Source organism: Natrix helvetica, assembly GCF_964273705.1.
Source record: "Natrix helvetica genome assembly, chromosome: Z".
NCBI lineage: Eukaryota > Metazoa > Chordata > Lepidosauria > Squamata > Natricidae > Natrix > Natrix helvetica.
The window spans coordinates 52983856-53003819 of NC_138554.1; the positions used below are offsets into that span (position 1 = coordinate 52983856).

Consider the following 19964-nt stretch of genomic DNA (forward strand, 5'->3'; position numbering starts at 1 on the left):
TGAAATGCGGTGAGGGGGGAGTTCCCCCGGGGTCACTTCTTTTCTGAACAAATAAGTAAATAAGAATTAGCAGCTTTCTTAAGACTCTTCGATCTTGGAAAAGTGTAATGATTGGAGAGAGGGGTTTTCCCCCCCCTTTTGGAAAAGCGGCTTTATACGATCTCTCTCTCGGAGGAGAGAGAGAGAATTGGGGAAAAAAACCTCTTTTGATATTCACTTCTTTCAAGCAATGGGACAATGACTTTCTAGATCAATTGCGAAAGAAAGAATGTGAGCTGACTTTATAAACTATACATGGAAACTTTTTGAACTGTTGTTCTCTGATCCCCTGGGAGGGCTGAGCCAAAATGGCATTTCCTCCCCCTTTTCTATTGCCGCTATAAATGAACTGTCTCTTTTAAAAAAAATTCTGGGTTGGAATTATCATACCCCAGTGAATCCTAGAGGCATCTCTTCGTATATTCTTCCTTGGGCTGGAAAAAATTGATCTCAACTGGCGTGGAGTTGTATTGAAAGATTAATATCCCACATTGGATTTTGCCTGCCTGTGATCTCGCCTGACGGTGCATTTCTACAGACACCATCTTTTTGCCTAGACTTATAACTTTCTCTGAGTTTCGTAATGCCTGCTAAGAAGCCCCCCCCCCCCTAAACCGGCTTCAGCATCAACATCTTCTGTCTCAAGCACTGTTCCCCAACAAACACAACTATCTTCTTTTTTACAACCTAAAGCTTCTGAGGGGGAACAGCTGTCTCAAGAAATGTTTCAACAAATGTTCCAGACGATCATAAAGGGACAGGATGAAATTAAAAAGCAGTTGGCGGACTTAAATGAACAACTCAGAGAAAATCAACAACAAACTTCGCAAAATAGACAAAAGATAGACGTCCTGGAGGAGAGTGCTGTGGGGATGAGAGAAGAGTTGAAGGCACTACAAAAAGAAAATATTGGAATTGAAAACTACATGGAAAAAATGGAATTTGAAAGTATGTCTTTCTTTCTTAGATTTCAAAATATACCTGAAACGGAGGGTGAAGATTTGAGGGAAACTATGATAACAATGTTAGTAGACTATATTAAAAGAGATAAACAACAGCTAGGGTGGGATATTGATCTGATATATAGAATTAACTCAGCATATGCTAGAACACACAATGTTCCAAGGGAAGTTCATGTTAAATTTTTTAGAAAGACTAAAAGAGATAAGATTCTAAGGGTTCAAAGGGGGGAACCTTTAAGATATAAGGATAAAGAAATAACCATTTTAAAACAAATACCAAAGGAAGTAAGAGAGAAAAGGAAAAAAAATTCCTCTTTAGCTAAAAAATTGTATGAAAAAAATATCTGGTTTAGATGGCTAATACCAGAAGGGTTGTTGATTTTCTGGGAGGGTGGTAGAGTGAGAATCAATACAGTGATGGAGGCGGAAGCCTTCATGGAAAAACACAAGACTCTTCTAGACGGAACAAGAGACAGTACACAAGACATGAAAGGGGGAGGGGCCATGGCTCTGCCAGCAGACAGGGTGGACGAGGCAGCAATGAAACTTAGGTCATAGAAATGAACTGAAACTACATTGCAATTGTTGATACAATGGTTAGAAGTGATAAAGTAAATGATTGAAGATGTTAAAGAATTTGAAGTAATTTTTTACTGCTAATATGTATGTAATAATGATATTTTGATATATACAAAAATAAGAGAGAGATATGAGATTCCAGGGGAGCACCACCTTCCATATGATGTAGCTGTCAAAAATTTTCTCCTCATTTATGTACCCTTTTCCCCAAAATATTTGTAAAAATCAATTAAAAAATTTTTTTCAAAAAAAAATTGCTCCAATATACTCTCGGTTTTCCTTCTTGTCTATGACTGAATCATTGTGCTTGCAAGCTGTACTTCATTTGTTTACCAGGTGATATCTTATTCAGCAGTATGTTCTGCAACATCTGCTATAACACACCCACACATACACACACACACCTTCCTCTACTTTTTCTTTTTATATACAGGTCATACACATATGCCATTATATGAGTACTTTAAAGCATTTCCCCCCTTTTTTGCCTACTTGTTATCTTCTGTTGAATCATCTGCTTTCCCTAAAAACCCATAACTTTGGCAACAGCTTTCCTTCAATTAGGTACCTTAATCTGCCATAGCAGAGAACATGTATCAAAACTGGTGTTGATGAACTACAACTTCCAACAAGTCTAGCCAGCTTTGTCAGTAGTAAAGGTTGGCCACAGATATCCCATATTTTACTGACCAGAAGCCCCCAAAACCTCCACCCAATGTGGAACCACTCCATATCCAGCTCAAGCATTCTGAGGGATATGAATGTATAAGCACTTTGATAGCAACATTCCGGATAGGGTTGAATGGATCCAACATGTAGAGAGCCGGAGCAGCAGTGAACCGGAATATAGTTTTTCCTTTGTTGAGGATGATGTATGTCTGAAGAAAAAAGAAAGAAAAATATCAATCAAATGACAAAGTGGCATTATCTCTACTATTAAAACCACTGCAGATTAAAAAATTAGTGATTCAACTCAGAAGAAAAATCATAATAAATAATTATTGCTCTTAATTGTCTAATACCAAAACATCTGTAACTGAAAAAAATTTTTGATTTAGAGGGCAAAGATTCTTACTGGTTATGCAGTTGGTCAGCTAATTTTCTTGTAAAATGGTGTTGCAAGATATTGACATTGACTCTAGCATAATATTACTTTCAATCATATTTTCTACCCAGTCAAATTTTATAAGAGATCATCAAGCATATGACAACACTGGATATTATACATTCAAAAAAATTAAAATTGTGATGATTGTTTTGTGAAAAAATGTCTTTAATAAGCTGCAGTGAAAATTTCTGAAACTATGTATATTACAAGTGGAATACTCTCATTATCTATACAAATTGCTTTTATATGCTGATGACATCTCTTATTGATAATTATGTATATTGTATATGAACATCTATTAATAGAGTTCAACATTTTGGTAATGTCCTGGACTGAGGTTTAAAACTACTAAATGCATTCACTAGATTGTAGATGATGGAATGTCTAAAAAATAATAATTAGATGTGGCATAAATTTATCTAATAAGCAACCATGAATAATTAGCAATAACATTAGCAGAATATTGGATAGTAAAATACAGAAAAATATTGCTGATACGATCAAAGTATGCCACCAATAAATGCCACAATTTTTAGTAATCGTAAATGGAAGTATGTAATCTGAAACATGTATTGGCAGTGGCATATTAGAATAGAAAGTAAGAAACATATTCATATACTCAAATGAGATAAAAGTAGACTGTTTTGTTTCCAAAATGATTGTCATTGGTGGATATAAGTATGGTAATGTCAAAGAGGGCAAGAAGCATTCATTAGCATTTTGAAATAGAAACGTTTAAAGTAAAGTGGCATAGAAATAGCAGTAAAAAATAAACGTATTATTGGTGACAATATAAAAAATAGTAACATGGAAAATTATCAGGTTATTCAATTAACTTATAAACATCCTAAAGGTTTAAATGTGTAATGTTTCTATGGAAATTTAAATTCTTTTAAATATCTGAAAATAATTAACTCAAGGATACTTTTTTCATTTGTAAATATAAACATATCATTTTTAAAAAATCTCGATAAAAGTAGATATAAATAGCTAAAATCTCATTGAATTTGAAGGGTGGAAAATAGAATTGTAGAATATGGAGCTAGACGGAACCACAAGGAGCATTTTGTCTAACCTTCTGTCCTATGGAGGAAAACCAAACTTATTCTTAAGAAGATGTTGTCCTGCTTCTCCAATGAGGAAAAATCTACAAGTATCATAGCTAGACTGTTCCCCTATTTTATCTGCAGTGTATTCTTATATTTAAGTGAAATCTAAGTATTTGCAATCTGCACCTGTTATTTCTGGTCCTAGTTATTGTGGCAATAGAAAATTGCTCCTAACTGTTTTCCCTATAGCAATCTTTGATGTGCTTGCCTTCCTTCCTTCCTTTGATATCATGCATTCCTTCAATTTTCTTTACCTCAAAATAAATATCTTTTATTTCCTTTATACTATCCTCAAGTCTCTATATCTATTACCTACATCTATTACCCTCCTTGAACTTGATTAACTATCAATATCCTTCTGGGAATGTGATTCTTAGAATCAAATGCAATGGTCCTACTGTGGTTTCACCAATACATAATACAAGAAATAAGGACTTTTTTTCAAATAATATTGTTTCCAATGCAGTCCAGAGGGGTATCAGATGCCCTGTGTTTAGCTTTTCCCCAATGTTCACATCCAAGTCCTTATCTAATATGGTGCTTTTCCAATATATATTCTATGTGCTCTGTTTTTTTCTCCTTTTCCCTGTTGAAGGGCACCTTGTTTCTCTAAATTCAATTTTAATCTGTTCAGATTAGATTGCAATTTGTTTGTCTCCCTTATTTTAGCCAACCTCTGCCGGGAGTTCAATCTTGACAGGCCCAAGATTGACTCAGCCTTTTATCCTTCTGAGATGGCTAAAATGAGGGTCCAGATTATTGGGAACAACATGCTGATTCTGTAAACTGCTTAGAGAGGCCTTTAAAGCATTATGAAGTGGTACATAAATCTATTGTTATTGCTATTTCCTGTATTTAGTTGTAACTACCATATAATGATGTAGATTTTAACTTTTTTATTTATTAGTTACATTTATATGCCATCCATCTCATGATTAAAGCAGCTTTGGGCACTTCCTGGATTTCAGCTTTATTAAAGGATATATATATTTTGAATTCAGTACCTTTGTGGAACATTTAAAAAGAAACACTACCATATGGGTATAGGTAAAAAATTATTATGTGATAGTAGCAGCTTGGCTCCATTTTTAGCCCTACCTCTGTTGTTTTATTAAAAATTGCAAGGCACAATTGAAAGACATTGGGATAGAAATATAGTTTCACTCTTAAATCATATAAATACATTTTCATGCTAGATAATAGTCTGAAATAAAGATAAATCCTTTGTTTTTAATTTTGAATACTGAACAAGTAAAGTGTTAAATCATTAAAATCAACTGATTGTCAAATCAAGTTTTTTAATCATTTGAGTTATTACAAGAAGGATCTCAATCACATAAAAGAGCAAACATAGCAGTATATTCAATTAAAATATTTCTTGATTTTGGAATCTGGTCTGTTTTCCCAGAGTTTTAAACTCCTGTCAGTTTTCTTATGATCTTAAGAGACTAGTTTGACAAAAAAAAAATACCAAAGAATTTTTAAATTTTTTAGATGAACCTCATTTTGTTTGAGTGTAAAATGGGGAGGAGACATTTACTCATACGATATGAACTTGTTATACTCTTGCCTACTTTGGTTTAATAGCCATCAGTTTTAAATCCTTTAAAATATCAATGAGGTTTATTAATTGAGAACAACAAAAATAAGGCATTCTTCCTTATTTGCAAGATAGTGCAATCCCAGATATACAATCTTGGATTGCTGATTTCTGTTCATTTTGTCTTTGTAAAACAATTGCCAATAATATACAGGTAGTCCTCAACTTACAACCACAATTAAGCATAAAATTTCTATTGCTAAGCAAGACAATGACTAAGTGGGTTTTGCCTAATTTTTTTGACCTTTTTCGCCACAGTTGTTAAGTGAATCACTGCAGTTGTTAAGTTAGTTATGTAGTTGTGGAGTGAATCTGGTTTCCCTATTGACTTTGGTTGCCAGAAGGTTGCAAAAGCTGATCATATGACCTTGTGATCATTCAAAGTGATAATAAAGATATTTTAAGTTCTAAGTTCTTTGACACTGCAACTGTCATAAATATGTAGCAGTTACCAAGCATCCAAATTTTGATCATGTGATCATGGGGATGCTGCAATGGTTATAAGTGTGAAAAATGGTAATTTTTTTCATTGTCATTGTAACTTCAAACAGTGACTAAATCAATGGTTGTAAATTGAAGACTACTGTAATGGAAAAACTGATTAGAATTATGCTATGTGGTGAAGGTTTAATGATGTGCTAAAAACTAAATTGAGAAATGGCAAATCAGTACCATCTTTGGAGAGGACATAAACTTATTAGGGGCTGTGATGTGATATGGCCAATATTTAATTTTGGATCTCCAAACATTTTAAATTTAAAATGTTTATATAAATTTAAATTTATGTAAAATCATGGGAATTCCTTAATTGCAATGAGGCAATACTATTGGACTATATATATTAACCTTCACCATTTTCCCAGTGTGTCCTACTACTTTGTATTGTGTGCCAGTTGCGTTCTTTCCTATATGGGAATTCCTGCACTCAGTCATTCAAGGCCTGGTTATTCATGTCTGGACAACTGCAATGTACTCTAAATGGGGCTATCCTTGGTGAGCGTTCAGAAATTTTAGATGGTGCAGAGTGTGGCGGCGAGGAAGGGAGAAAGTGCATTCACCCTTGCAAGATTCTGTTACTATATCTTTATAATAAAAGTGACATTGGGCTGTATAACTTTGGTGTCTTAGTCTGTTACATCCTGAAGAAATGACCTTAGGGGACTAATAGTCATAAAGCAGAGACTGAAGCATATACTTTAGTATATTTTTCTTCTTCATTCTTCTTCTTCTTCATTGTGATATGGCCATACGACCATACTGCAGCCCTTCCCAAACTGTTGCTTTCCAAATGTGCATGATTTAATGTTTTGAGATGATGACATTTATTTATCAGCATAAGCACAACACACACACACACACATGAAACTCAAAAAATTGGAATATCGTGCAAAAGTTCATTTATTTCAGTAATGCAACTTAAAAGATGAAACTAATATATGAGATAGACTCATTACATGCAAAGTAAGATAGTTCAAGCCGTGATTTGTCATAATTGTGATTATTATAGCTTACAGCTCATGAAAACCCCAAATCCACAATCTCAGAAAATTAGAATATTATATGCAATCAATAAAACAAGGATTGTACATAGAACAATATCAGACCTCTGAAAAGTATAAGCATGCATATGTACTCAGTACTTGGTTTGGGCCCCTTTTGCAGCAATTACTGCCTCAATGCGGCGTGGCATGGAAGCTATCAGCTTGTGGCACTGCTGAAGTGTTATGGAAGACCAGGATGCTTCAATAGCGGCCTTCAGCTCTTCTGCATTGTTCGGTCTCATATCTCTCATCTTTCTTTTGGCAATGCCCCATAGATTCTCTATGGGGTTCAGGTCAGGCGAGTTTGCTGGCCAATCAAGCACAGTAACCCCACGGTTATTGAACCAGGTTTTGGTGTTTTTGGCAGTGTGGGCAGGTGCCAAGTCCTGCTGGAAAATGAAGTCAGCATCCCCATAAAGCTCATCTGCGGAAGGAAGCATGAAGTGCTCCAAAATCTCCTGGTAGACAGCTGCATTGACTCTGGACTTAATGAAGCACAGTGGACCAAACCAGCAGATGACGTGGCTCCCCAAATCAACACAGACTGTGGAAACTTCACACTGGACTTCAAGCATCTTGCAGTGTGTGCCTCTCCATTCTTCCTCCATACTCTGGGTCCTTGGTTTCCAAGTGAGATGCAAAAGTTACTCTCATCAGAAAAGAGGACTTTGGACCACTGAGCAACAGACCAGGTCTGTTTTTCTTTAGCCCAGGTAAGACGCTTCTGACATTGTTTGTTGTTCAGGAGCGGCTTGACAAGAGGAATACAACATTTGAAGCCCATGTCCAGGATCCGTCTATGTGTGGTGGCTCTTGATGCACTGACTCCAGCCTCAGTCCACCCCTTGTGAAAGTCCCCAACACTTTTGAATGGCCTTTTCCTGACAATCCTCTCCAGGCTGCGGTCATCCCTGATGCTTGTGCACCTTTTTCTACCACACTTTTCCCTTCCACATAACTTTCTATTAATGTGCTTTGATACAGCACTTTGGGAATATTCAACTTCTTTTGCAATTACCTTTTGAGACTTTCCCTCCTTATGGAGGGTGCCAATGGTGGTTTTCTGCACAACTGTCAAGTCTTTCCCATGATTGTGATTCCTACTGAACCAGACTGAGAGACCATTTAAAGGTTCAGGAACTCTTTGCAGGTGTTATGGATTAATTAGCTGATTAGAGTGGGACACTTTGAGCCTAGAATATTGCACCTTTTCACAATATTCTAATTTTCTGAGATTGTGGATTTGGGGTTTTCATGAGCTGTAAGCCATAATCATCACAATTATGACAAATCACGGCTTGAACTATCTTGCTTTGCATTTAATGAGTCTATCTCATATATTAGTTTCACCTTTTAAGTTGCATTACTGAAATAAATGAACTTTTGCACGATATTCTAATTTTTTGAGTTTCATCTGTATGGAGAGTGCAAGTCTGGGGATGTAATGAATGACTCTGAAAAATGAGGAAAAAGGATGCTGCCTCAGGAGCGATCAGATAAAAGGCAGGGAGAGTCCACAACTGAATTAAGAGCAGAAAAAAGAAAAATCTACCCCCACCCTAATTTACCAAGCAGTGAAAAGAGACAGTGGGAAATTTATATATTCAGACTTGCCAGATTCTATTAATGCAGCTTTACAATAGAATTAATTCCTTACTTTATATTCTATACTTTAATACTGTTCATCTTTCCAGTCTGATCTACTTGGGAGGCTAACAAGGAAAACTTTCATAATGCCATTTCACATTATTATATACTTTATTCATTAAACATGAAACCCAGTCAACTGAACAGTCATTCAATGGCATCACAAATACCATTGACTGGTGCTAATGGCTAATACGGATTGCTGCCAGCATCCTAGGTATCAACCAAGTATCTTCCTAAAATGTACAATGTTTCAAACAGCAGAGTTTTACCGCAGGAAGCTGCAATTTCTTGACGTATTTTAGAAAATTCTTGGACATGGTAACAAGTGCCCCAATGACAATAGGTATCACTGTTACATTAGTAGTAGTAGTAGTACTGATCATTGCACAGTCAGTCAGATGTTCAGACTGGGTTTGATATTTTTGTCTACCTATTGAGTCCTTACCAAAGACCTGGGATGGGCAGATGTGGAAGTTTGATGGTATTACAGATATTGTCGCAGAATGGAAGCTGAGTAAAGCCGCTTTCTGCTATTATTATTATTATTATTATTATTATTATTATTATTATTATTATTATTATTATTATTATTATTATTATTAAATTCTATCTTTCTCTTTAACATTTCCTACTTACTTTCTGATCACTGTAAAATGTATCCAAATCTTCCAGAGGAACTCCCATGAGTTCTGGAGGAGGATCCCCGTAAATGAGTGGGAGGCCTTTTCCTTGTTCCAAGTCACAGCGGGGCTTTGGCTGGTTTTCTTCATCAAGAACCTCCTCATGATGGTTCTTCAATTTCTCAGCTTCCCGCTCTGCAATCCGTTTCTCTATAGCTTTAAGGGACTCACGGGTAAAAGGGCGTAGGCAGTCCGGACCTGGCATGTAGGGCACGGTTGCCATCTTTGCATTCTGCTCCTGGATCAATTCTATGCAGAGTCACAAAACAATGGAGGGAAGACTAATGAGAAAAAAGAGAAAAAAATGAATTTTAGACTGGACTTAATTACACACCATTAGCAAACTACTTATGTGATAGCATTAGATGCATTCAGCTACATGTAATTCCTAGAAAGCTTTCTTCTTGGAATTTTAAACTTCCAATGTACATGCAGAAAAATGGCAGTAGCATTTCAGTCTATAAAAAGAATTTCAATTTTTAATTTGTCTTCATCTAAAAGCTTTTTTTGCCAATAAACATTAAACACAATAGTCTACTACCTTGCTGTACTAATTTTTTTATTTATTGAGGTGCACTGAAGAAAACAAACCCTAAGGAACCACTACCGATAAGACAAAGTGGTACAATCTGTTAGGCTTTTTATTAAAAAAAATTAATAAGTTTTACAATTATTACCCCCATTACCCTTCCCTCTTCCCCCATCCCCCCCTCTTCCCTCCCCCCCTCCCTCCCCCCGACCTCCCAGAGTAAAATACAGGGTATAAACATTAAAGAACCACACACTAACATAAGCTAACTAATTATAACATGTTACTATTCTTGTGCTTTAACTCCCCCTTTATTAAACTAGCTTTGAATAAATTGTAGCATTCCTTATGCCTTCATTCCAGTGACGTGCAGTCAGGTGAGGCAAGTGAGGCACAGCCTCACCACTCTCATCATGAAAAAAAAAGTAAAAGGAAAAAGCTGAGCTAGTTGCTGCCTCACCGTGGATGACTCTGCTTAACCTCACTGGTGCTCTCCCTCCCCAAGTGTAGTGACTTCCTCCCCAGGCCCCCATTCATTTCTCTCTCACACACACACACAGCTGGATAAAACTATATAAAAATCTAGCCCAGCTTCACTGATTACAAGTTTGAAAAGGCAACGTGGCTCCACCTGCAATCAAACTACACTTGGGGAGGGAGAGCACAAGCGAGCACTGAGGAGACCACAGGAGGAGGCAGGAAGCCAGGCAAAGAGCCATGCTGTAGTACACACACTTCCCCCCAGCCTCTTTCTTTTGGAAGGCTCGGCTCGGCTCCCCTCCAGCTTCTCTGCCTCTCCTCTCACCCCAGCCTGCCAGCAGGAGGTGGTGGGTGGGCTTTATTGTGTTCCAGGCATTTCCCACCCAGACAGCAAGCTGCATTTGCAATGGTGGAGGTGTTTGGGAAAGGCAGCAGGGGAATTGGGGGGGGGTGGCAGAGGAGCTGCTTTCAAGCCACTGGAAAAGATATCCAATCCAACTTTTGTGTGTGGGGGGGTTTGTTTGAGAGTGAGTGAGAGAGGGAAGGGGTAGGAGAGATAGTCCAATCCAACTTCTGTGTGTGTGTGTGTGTGTGTGTGTGTGTGTGTGTTTGAGAGAGGGGGAGGAAGGGAGAGAGGGAGGAAGGAGGGGAAGGAGAAGAAAAAGAAAAAGAAAGAAGGAGCAAAGAAGAAAAACAAATGCTGTCGCTTTAAATTGGAACTGAGCATGCCTGGCTGTGGAATTCTGGGAGTTGAAGTCCACAAGTCTAAAAATATTTGAAACCCAGCACTGTGTCAGTGCCTCACCAGTCATAAACCTCACCGCACGTCACTGCTTCATTCATAAGCTAACTGAAATTTTTTAGTCCAGTATTTGTTTTGAATATAGTCAATCCATCTTTTCCAGTCCAGCTTGTACTTCTCATCTGAATGGTCCTTCAGATATGTTGAAATTTTGGCCATCTCTGCTAAGTTTACTACTTTTAACGTCCATTCTTGGATAGTGGGCAACTCTTCCTTCTTCCAATATTGGCGCCACCAACAATCTTGCTGCCGTCGTTAGGTAAACTGTTAGGCTTTATCATTTCATTTCTATATATTTTAACTGAATCTATCAACACAGATCAGGGGTGTCAAACTCAATGCCCAGAGACCGGATCCTTCCCGTGGCGTGCTTAGATCTGGCCCACGGGGCCGCCTGGAAACAGCAAAGGACTGGGCCGTGGTGCCTCTGCCAGTGAAAGCAGAGCTTGGGAGCTCCATTTTTGCTTGCAGAGGGTTGCAGCAGGCCATCATACCTGAAAACGGAGCTTGGGAGCCTGTTTTCACTGGCAGAACACTCGGGCCGCCACTGGCTTAAGGGGAAAATGAAGAAAGAGCCCTTAGAGGTTAGGAAAAGAGGTCCTGAGAAAGGGTTAAAAAGAGCCCTGAGAGGGTAGGATAAGAGGCTTAAGGGGGAAATGGAGAAAGAGCCCTGAGAATATAGGAAAAGAGGCCTAGAGAAATGGATACAAAGAGGCCTGAGAGGGTAGGAAAAGACGCTTAAGGGGAAAATGGTGAAAGAGGCCTGAGAGGATAGGAAAAAAATGAGGCTTAAGGGGGAAATGGAGAAAGAGCCATGACAAGGTAGGAAAAGAGGTCTAGAGAAAGGGATAAAAAGAGCCCTGAAAGGGTAGGAAAAGAGGCTTAGCGGGGAAATGGCAAAGGAGGCCTGAGGGGTTAGGAAAAGAGACTTAAGGGGGAAATGGAGGAAGAGCGCTGAGAATATAGGAACAGAGGCCTAGAGAAAGGGATAAAAAGGGGCCTGATATTATAGGAAAAGAGGCTTAAGGGGGAAATGGCGAAAAGAGGCCTGGGAGGATAGGAAAATGTTAGATACCAGAAACATTGGTAATGGTTTACACCAAGGTCCTCTGTTCCAGCAGGAACAGAGATTCAATCTGAGTGGTTGAAGGGTCTGATAGCTCCCTATAAAAGGGCTGCTGTCAGACTGAAGCTTTGCTGGATTGTACATAGTTGACTTGTGCTAATAAAGAGCTATTTGTTACTCTGAAGCCTGAGTGTGCCTTCATTCACCCGATCTAACAGAAAAGATACTTTTTTTTCCAAGAATTTTTTGTTTTTTTTATTCTCTTACACACCATTTAAAGTATACATTCACATAGTTGTTATTCTTCTTTACATTTATCATTCTTATACATTTATTATTTCATTTATTTTATTTCCCTTTTAGTCCCTTTTGGGAGAGGGGGCGGTCTAGAAGCATGAATAATAAATAAATAAATAAATAAATAAATAAATTTCATGTTATAATGTATATTTTGGTTGCTTTATTTACCATCCCTTCCTTCTTTTATAACACCTCCTTATCTTCCCTTTCTTTTCTCCCTCCCTTCCTTCTCTACTTTCTTCCTTCCTCCTCTCCTTCTCCTTCCTTCTTCCCTCACCTTTCTCCTACTCCTACTCTACCTCTTCCCCTTCCTACCCTCTATCCTCCTCTTTCTCTCCCTTCCATCCTCTTCCCCTTACCTTTTTCTTCTTTCCACTGTCTTCCTTTCATTCTCTCCTCCTCTCTCCCTTTCTTTTTCTATTACTGTTGGCGTAAATTTCAAAACTCAGTTTATGCTTCCTTTCAAAAATTTCTAGAACCCCTTCTGTAGGTGTGGCCTGCTTTGTGGGAGTGGCTTGCCAGCCTTGTGACTGGGTGGGAGTGGCTTGCCAGCCATGTGACTGAGTGGGAGTGGCTTGGCAGTCATGTGACTGGGTGGGCATGGCCAGCTTGTAAAATGGGGTGAAACTCACTTAACAACGCTCTTGCTTAGCAACCAAAATGTTGGCTCAGAAACTCTGGCATTTGAAGCATGTCTTAAAGCTGTCAAGTTATCCTCACACTCCTAACCCTTTCGGGGGGAAAAACCCAGGGATGTTCAAACTTGACAGCTTTAAGACTTGTGGATTTCAACTCCCAGAATTCCTCATACAGTCATGTTGGCTCAGGAACTCTGGCATTGAAGAACGCAAGTCTTCTTTTTTTTTAAACAAAGTTTTATTGGTTTTTTTTTTAAATTTACAAGGGAAAAGGTAGTGGAAAAGGTATACAAATTTTCGCAGTTGCAAAGTGTGGTAGGCGCCCCCTCCCTCCAAACTCATAGTATACATCTAGGTAAAAGTCATTAATACATAGTCATATATGGTCAGCATATTAGTTCCATTGGTACTTTCAATCAGTTTGATACATAGTAGTATATAGTCCACATGTTAATTCCATTGGTACTTTCGATCAGTTTATGTCAAAAAGATTTTCTTATTCATTTTTGTGATCTGAGCTTTCTTGGTATTGCCCCATCTCCCCCCGCCGACAGAGCTCCGGTCCCTCCCGTGTCCTGCATATCTGTTGTAGGATCTTCTGTTTTTTCTAGGTGTGTTTTGTTTTTTTCCATAAAGGCCTGTGCCTCTATGGGTGTATTGATTCTAATTCTTGTCTCCTCCCAGAATATTAACATACCTTCAGGCATCAGCCATCTGAACCACACCCCCTTCTGGTATAATTTATTCGCTAATTGCGAATAACTTTTTCTTTTTTCCCTCACTTTCTTGGGGATCTGCTTCAGGATGGTTATTTCCCTATCATGGTCTGTCAAGGCTTGCCCCCTTTGTGCACCCAGAATTTCGTCTCTTGTGCTTTTTCTAAGGAATTTAATATGTACCTCCCTGGGTACGTTGTGTGTTCTAGCATAGGCTGAGTTCACTCTATAAACCAGATCTATCTCCCATTCCATCTGTTGTTTTTCTTTGTGAATGTATTCAGCCAAAATATTTGTCATGATGTCCCTTATGTTTTCATCATCTGCTTCCATCACATTTTGAAATCTAAGGTAAAAGGACATTCTCTCAAATTCTGTTTTCATCTGTTGGGTATCAAGTTCTTTGTTTCCCTTCTGCACCACCTCCACCCCCTCCCTCATCTCAGCCGCCCCACCCTCCAGAAGGTCCAGTCTCTGTGAGTACTTATAAATTTGGGCCTGATTCTCTTTAATTTCTTCTTTCATCTCCTTCAGTTGTTTCTTAATTTCCTCTTGTCCCTGTAAAAGTTGCTGAAGCATTTGTTGGAAATCCATCTCTGTACTTTTAGGTTGCATCAGGTCTGTTATCTTTGATTGTGTAGCAGGGCTGGAAGTTGCTGATGTCGGGGCAGAGGTAGCAACGCCAGGCTTTCCAGGAGGTGGTCTTTTAGGAGGCATTGTTTATGGAGTAAAGAGTTCAGTCAGTGTAGATAATGGACAGTCAGAACGGCAGAGCAGCCAGATGAGTCCAGGAGGCAGAAGGTCCAGGCAGAAGAGAGTTTCTCTAATCACCCTGGCAGTAGAGCAAAGTTTTTCACTCCAGGGAGTTCAAAGAGTAGCAATCCACAAGAGATTTATCTGAGTAGCACAGAGACAAAGACCGGAAGCCTGAATTTTTAAAGGTGGAGTCAGGTTTCAAAGTTCATGAAGACAACGGAAGTGTGCCATCTTGCCCTGCCAGCTTTGGGTTTAGAGGCATAACAAAGTTTTCAAAATTCCCAAAGTTTTCAGATCATCAGTATATTATGAGGTTAAGTTCAAAGAGAATCACTTTAAGCAAGGGTGTGGCATCATTGGTTGGCTCTCCCCCCTCCTCCTTCCCCTGGGGCTGAGAGCAAAATTGTTCCAAGCCGCCTGTCCAAGGAGGGGGGAAATCCCCCTCCCTCCAGCCACGCCTCTCAAATCAGCCGAAAGAAAAGGTTTTAAACTGCTGGCAAATTCCTCAAGTCAGTACGGGGAGTGGAGGGGGGTTTGCGCCTCACCGCACCGCAGCTGCTTCCTTCTGCTTGCTCATTCTCCGCACAGCCTCTCAGCGAAAACGCCCACGTGTCCTCCGATCTGCACCCCGGTGCCTTCGGCAAGGCGGGGGACCTCCCGCCAGCCGCCGCCGATCCAGGGATCCCCCGTGGTGCCGCCCCTCTGGCAGGACGCCTCTGCGGGGCGTCCTGTGTCCCCCAAGAAGTGGGGAAGCCCACCGGGGAGCCAGAGCGAGCAAACACTTGCCCATCGCTGTCAGCCGCCGGAACCGGAAGTCCCAAGAACGCAAGTCTTAAAGCTGTCAAATTACAACTCTTGCACCCCTAACCCTTTAGAAAAAAAAATCCAGGGGTGTTCAAACTTGACAGCTTTAAGAGTTGTGGACTTCAACTCCCAGAATTCCTCCTCTCGCTCTTCATCTTGATGATGTGCGGATGGGCAGGGGGAGGGAGCTGGAACCAGTTCTAAACGGCACTGTAGATTTGTGGAACCTCTTCTATAGAACAGGTTAGAACTGGCAGGAACCCACCCCTGCTTCCTTGGGATGGTATTTCCGCCAACCCAAATATAATTTAGTATCATTTCTTATTCTCTTACCTTCGTTAGTCTACCCTGTTTATGTTTCCCCCCTTTATATCTCGCTCTTGAATATATACACATATTTAATATTTTCTTTTCTGTTTTCCTCTTCTTCCCCACCCCTCTCTTTTCCATTTAATAGTGCATCGTCTGGGTACCTTATCTTCTCTCTCTTTTCTAGCTTGCTTTCTCTAGCCAATCATAAAATCTTTCCCATGTCTTGAAGTAGTCCAATTCCTCTTTATCCTTTATTTTCATTGTCAACCTATGTATCTCTGCACAATCTAATATCTTTTTTATTATCTCTTCATCTGCTGGTAGCTTATTTGATTTCCAATTCTGGGCAAATACAATTCTCGCTGGTGTAGTTACATGTATGATCAAATAAGTATCCTTCTTCTTGTATTTCTCTGGGATAATACCTAGTAAAAATATTTCTGGTCTAAATTCTATTTCTTCTTGTAATGTTTTCTTTAACCATACTCTTATTTTAGTCCAATATTTACTTGCTTCTGCACATGTCTACCAGTGACATGCAGTCAGGGGAGGCAGGAGAGGCAGAGCCTCACCGCTCTCATGAAAAGAAAACAAATGTAAAAGGGAAAAGGCGAATGCTGAGGTGAGGCTTAAAAAAGCCTCTAAAAAGGGAGGACTGTGACAACTTTGATCTTTGCAAGCGTACAAGCGTGTGCAGGAGGCTCCTTATGGCTAGCCTCAGATCAGTGCGAGCCGCTCAGGAAGGAGGGGAATGGGACCGCGGCTGTGCTGATCTGAGGCTAGCGCTGAGGAGCCTCCTGCACACACAGTCCCATTCCCCTCCTCCCTGAGCGGCTCGCACTGGGAGCCGGGCTACGTGCAGAGTAGCTGGCGGCCAGAGCGCCCTAAAGCAGCGCCAGCCAGCATGTCCCACAAGAAGAGCCCCAACGGCAAGGGCGGCAATGCTATGCCCTCCCCCTCCCTGACCACTGCCCAGCAATGCGCCGCTACCAATGCTGCCTTCTCTGTCTGCAGGCTCACTTGCTTCGGCTATCTCCTTTCGTTCTCCATCTGCCTCACAAAACGAGATAGCCTAGCCAAGCAAATGAGTCTGCCCTGCAGCCTCCTTCATTCCTTCCTTCTATCAGCACCCACCAAAGTGTTTCCAAAGCATTCTCATATCCCAGATTAGGAGATCCTAGGTGATTGCAGACAGAATGAAGAAGAAGAGAAATAAATTCCTCCCTGCAATCTCTTGGATGTAAGCTATCTTAAGCTATTGTCCATGTGACTGGCTTGATTGGCCAGTGGGATGAGTGGATTCCAAAAGGAATCTGTTCATCCATTTAGACCCTGGACAGATAAGATTTATCTAGTCCAACCCCTTCCCAAGGCAGGAGTCCTTCCTTCTCTTTGAGAGCTGTCAGTGGCAGTCTGGCAGACATGAGGGAAATGGTGTGTGTGTGTGTGTGTGTGTGTGTGTGTGTGTGTGTGTGTGTGTGTGAGAGAGAGAGAGAGAGAGAGAGAGAGAGAGAGAGAGAGAGAGAGAATGAAAGAATAAGAAAGAAAGTTGGAGAGAGAGATAAGAAAGAAAGAAAGAAGGAAGGAAGGAAGGAAGGAAGGAAGGAAGGAAGGAAGGAAGGAAAAGAAAATAAGTTGGGGAGAGAGACACAAGAAGGAAAGAAGGAAGGAAGGAAAGAAAAAAAGGAAGGAAGGAAAGAAAGAAAGAAAGAAGGAAAGAAAGAAGGGAGGGAGGGAGGGAGGGAGGGAAAGAAAGAAAGAAAGAAAGAAAGAAAGAAAGAAAGAAAGAAAGAAAGAAAGAAAGAAAGAAAGAAGTCCAAAATTTTGGTTGCTAAGCAAGAGTGTTGTTAAGTGAGTTTCACCACATTTTCCACCCCACCCAGTCACGTGGCCGGTAAGCTGCTCCCACCCAGTCACATGACTGGCAAGCCACTCCCACCCAGTCACATGGCCAGCAAGCCACTCCCACAAAGCAGGTGACACCTACAGAAGAGGCTCTAAAAAATTTTGAAAACCACCACTGTGTCAATGCCTCATCAGCCATAAACCTCACCGCACGTCACTGATGTCCACCACATATGATAGTATGAACCTATTGCTTGTTGACATTTCCAACATTTCCCTGACTTGTCTTTAAACATCTTTGCTAGTTTTCCTGGTGACATGTGCTATCTGTAAAACATTTTATATACGTTTTCTTTGTAAGCTGTTGACATGGTTAATTTATAACTCCTTTCCCATAGTTGTTGCCACTTTTCTAGTTCAATCATATGGCCAAAATTCTTTGCCCAAGTTACCATTGTATTTTTAAGCACTTCTTCTTCTAACATAGTTCTTAATAGGTTGCTATATAGTTCCTTGATTATTCTTTCTTCAGTTCCCATAAGTATCTTATCCAACTCCGAACTTCCTAAGTTAAAACCATACTCCCTTTTATCTTTTTCATATCTTGATTGTATTTGCAGTTGTGAAAACCAACCTATATCAATCTCTTGTTTTTCTAATTCTTGTTTTTGTATTAGTTCCCCTCTTTCTGTTAAGATATCTTTGATCTAATAATATTTTTCATACTACTAATATTTGGATGTGTCAATGCTTCCATTGTTGAAAGCCACATTGGTATTTCTAAATAATGTTTCCCTTTCACTTTTCCCCATATTGTTAATAATCCATTCCTTACATAATGTCGGTGAAAATAGCTATGTGCCCTACTTTTTTAAAAATATATTTTTTTATTTTCAAACATAAACACGCAAAACATATAACATAAAAAACCTCTTCAACTACATACAGTGTGTCAATTGGTTATAAAATCTTTCTCCGTCCTTTCCATAGTCATCACTTGAGCTTTATCAAAAATCACTTATTGTCAATCAAATATCTTTGTATACATTATTATTGTACTTCATTTGTTTAATTATCACTATTGTTTCACCATTTTAAACAAGGTATTCTAAATATGTATCAATTTATATTATAATAATTCATTATATCATCTTCAATATATCCAATAATGAAGAATTTTTTGTATCCTATTCTAAACCATTCTATTATTTTAGCATTAATAACATTTGCTAATAATTTTCAGTTCCATGTTTTTTCCATTATTAGTATCATCAATCTAATATACATTTATACAAATTATTATAATTGTTAAACTTCCATTAAGCATAGCTATTATTACATCCTTTTTATATGAGGCATATTAAATTTGAAGTAAATTTATATTATGGCATTTCATTACATCATCCTGAAATCATCCAATGATATTACATCTTTATATTCTATTCTATATATAATTATTTAACTTTTATAAAAAGGTTTTTCAACATCATCTCCATCATCCTCACTTACAGTTTATATAAAATTTAATATTATCAATCTAGTATATATAAATGCTTTATTATCATTGTTGATCATTTATTTGACTATAGCTATTATTACTTTATTTGAATACATAATATTCAAAGTTTAACTACATTTCACTAAATTTTATTATGACATTTCATTTCATCATCCTGTATCCTTCCAGAAATAGTGGAGTCCAATATCTCTTGCCATTTGTAGAATCTGCATTCTAAGTCTTTTCTTGATGTCTTATGTGGACTTCTCTTGACAACTTGTTGTTCATTGGATATCTTAAAAGAATTTGAAACCCTCCATCTGTTCATCTGCTTGACTTCTGTTATCACTGGTGCTTCTGCTGAAATTACTCTCATTGTTTCTGCCAAATTTTCTCCCCTTTCTTCATCTATGTTTTGACATCTGAGATTGAGTTCCAGTTCATCCATCTCTCCTTTCCGTATTCTGCACTTATCATTTCCCTCCACACTTGATCTGCTGTCAATGTCAACAATTTTCTTATCACTTTCATATGTCTCTGTAATTCTGTCCTCAAATTTCATCATTGTTTTGTAAGTATTCTCAACTCTTCCCTCTGTACTTTCTGTATTTGGATATTTTGTATTTTGATCTATAAATTCAAGACTCTCTTCAATTCTTTCTATAGTTATTAAGAGTTTTTGAATTTCTAACATAATTTTTTTGCAATGTTAGTTCCTTTTCTTCTTTATATAGTGCCATTTTTCCAAGTTATAAACACTGCCACTAAAATATCCAAAGCTTTTGCTAGGTTTCAAACAAATTCAGTGAAGTTTTTTCCACTGACCCTTTCAGTAAACCAAGCAAATAGCTTTGTAATATCAGATATTGCCAAGCCTCTAGCCACTAGATGGCAGTGTTACATCTTTTCCCTCTGTTTTTGGCTCTCTTTTCTAAACTCTGAACTCTGGA

General features: G+C 38.8%; 1 protein-coding gene across 1 annotated transcript; it reads right to left on the bottom strand.

Annotated features, from left to right (window-relative positions):
• Window positions 1-2227: 2227 nt before the first annotated feature.
• On the bottom strand, window positions 2228-9491 carry LOC309401570 (sodium channel protein type 4 subunit alpha-like; the record flags this gene model as incomplete). The annotated part of the gene is made up of 2 exons (XM_081970640.1): window positions 2228-2458; window positions 9225-9491. The coding sequence occupies 2 exons, from the start codon at window positions 9489-9491 to the stop codon at window positions 2228-2230; spliced, it is 498 nt and encodes a 165-aa protein (XP_081826766.1).
• Window positions 9492-19964: the final 10473 nt, after the last annotated feature.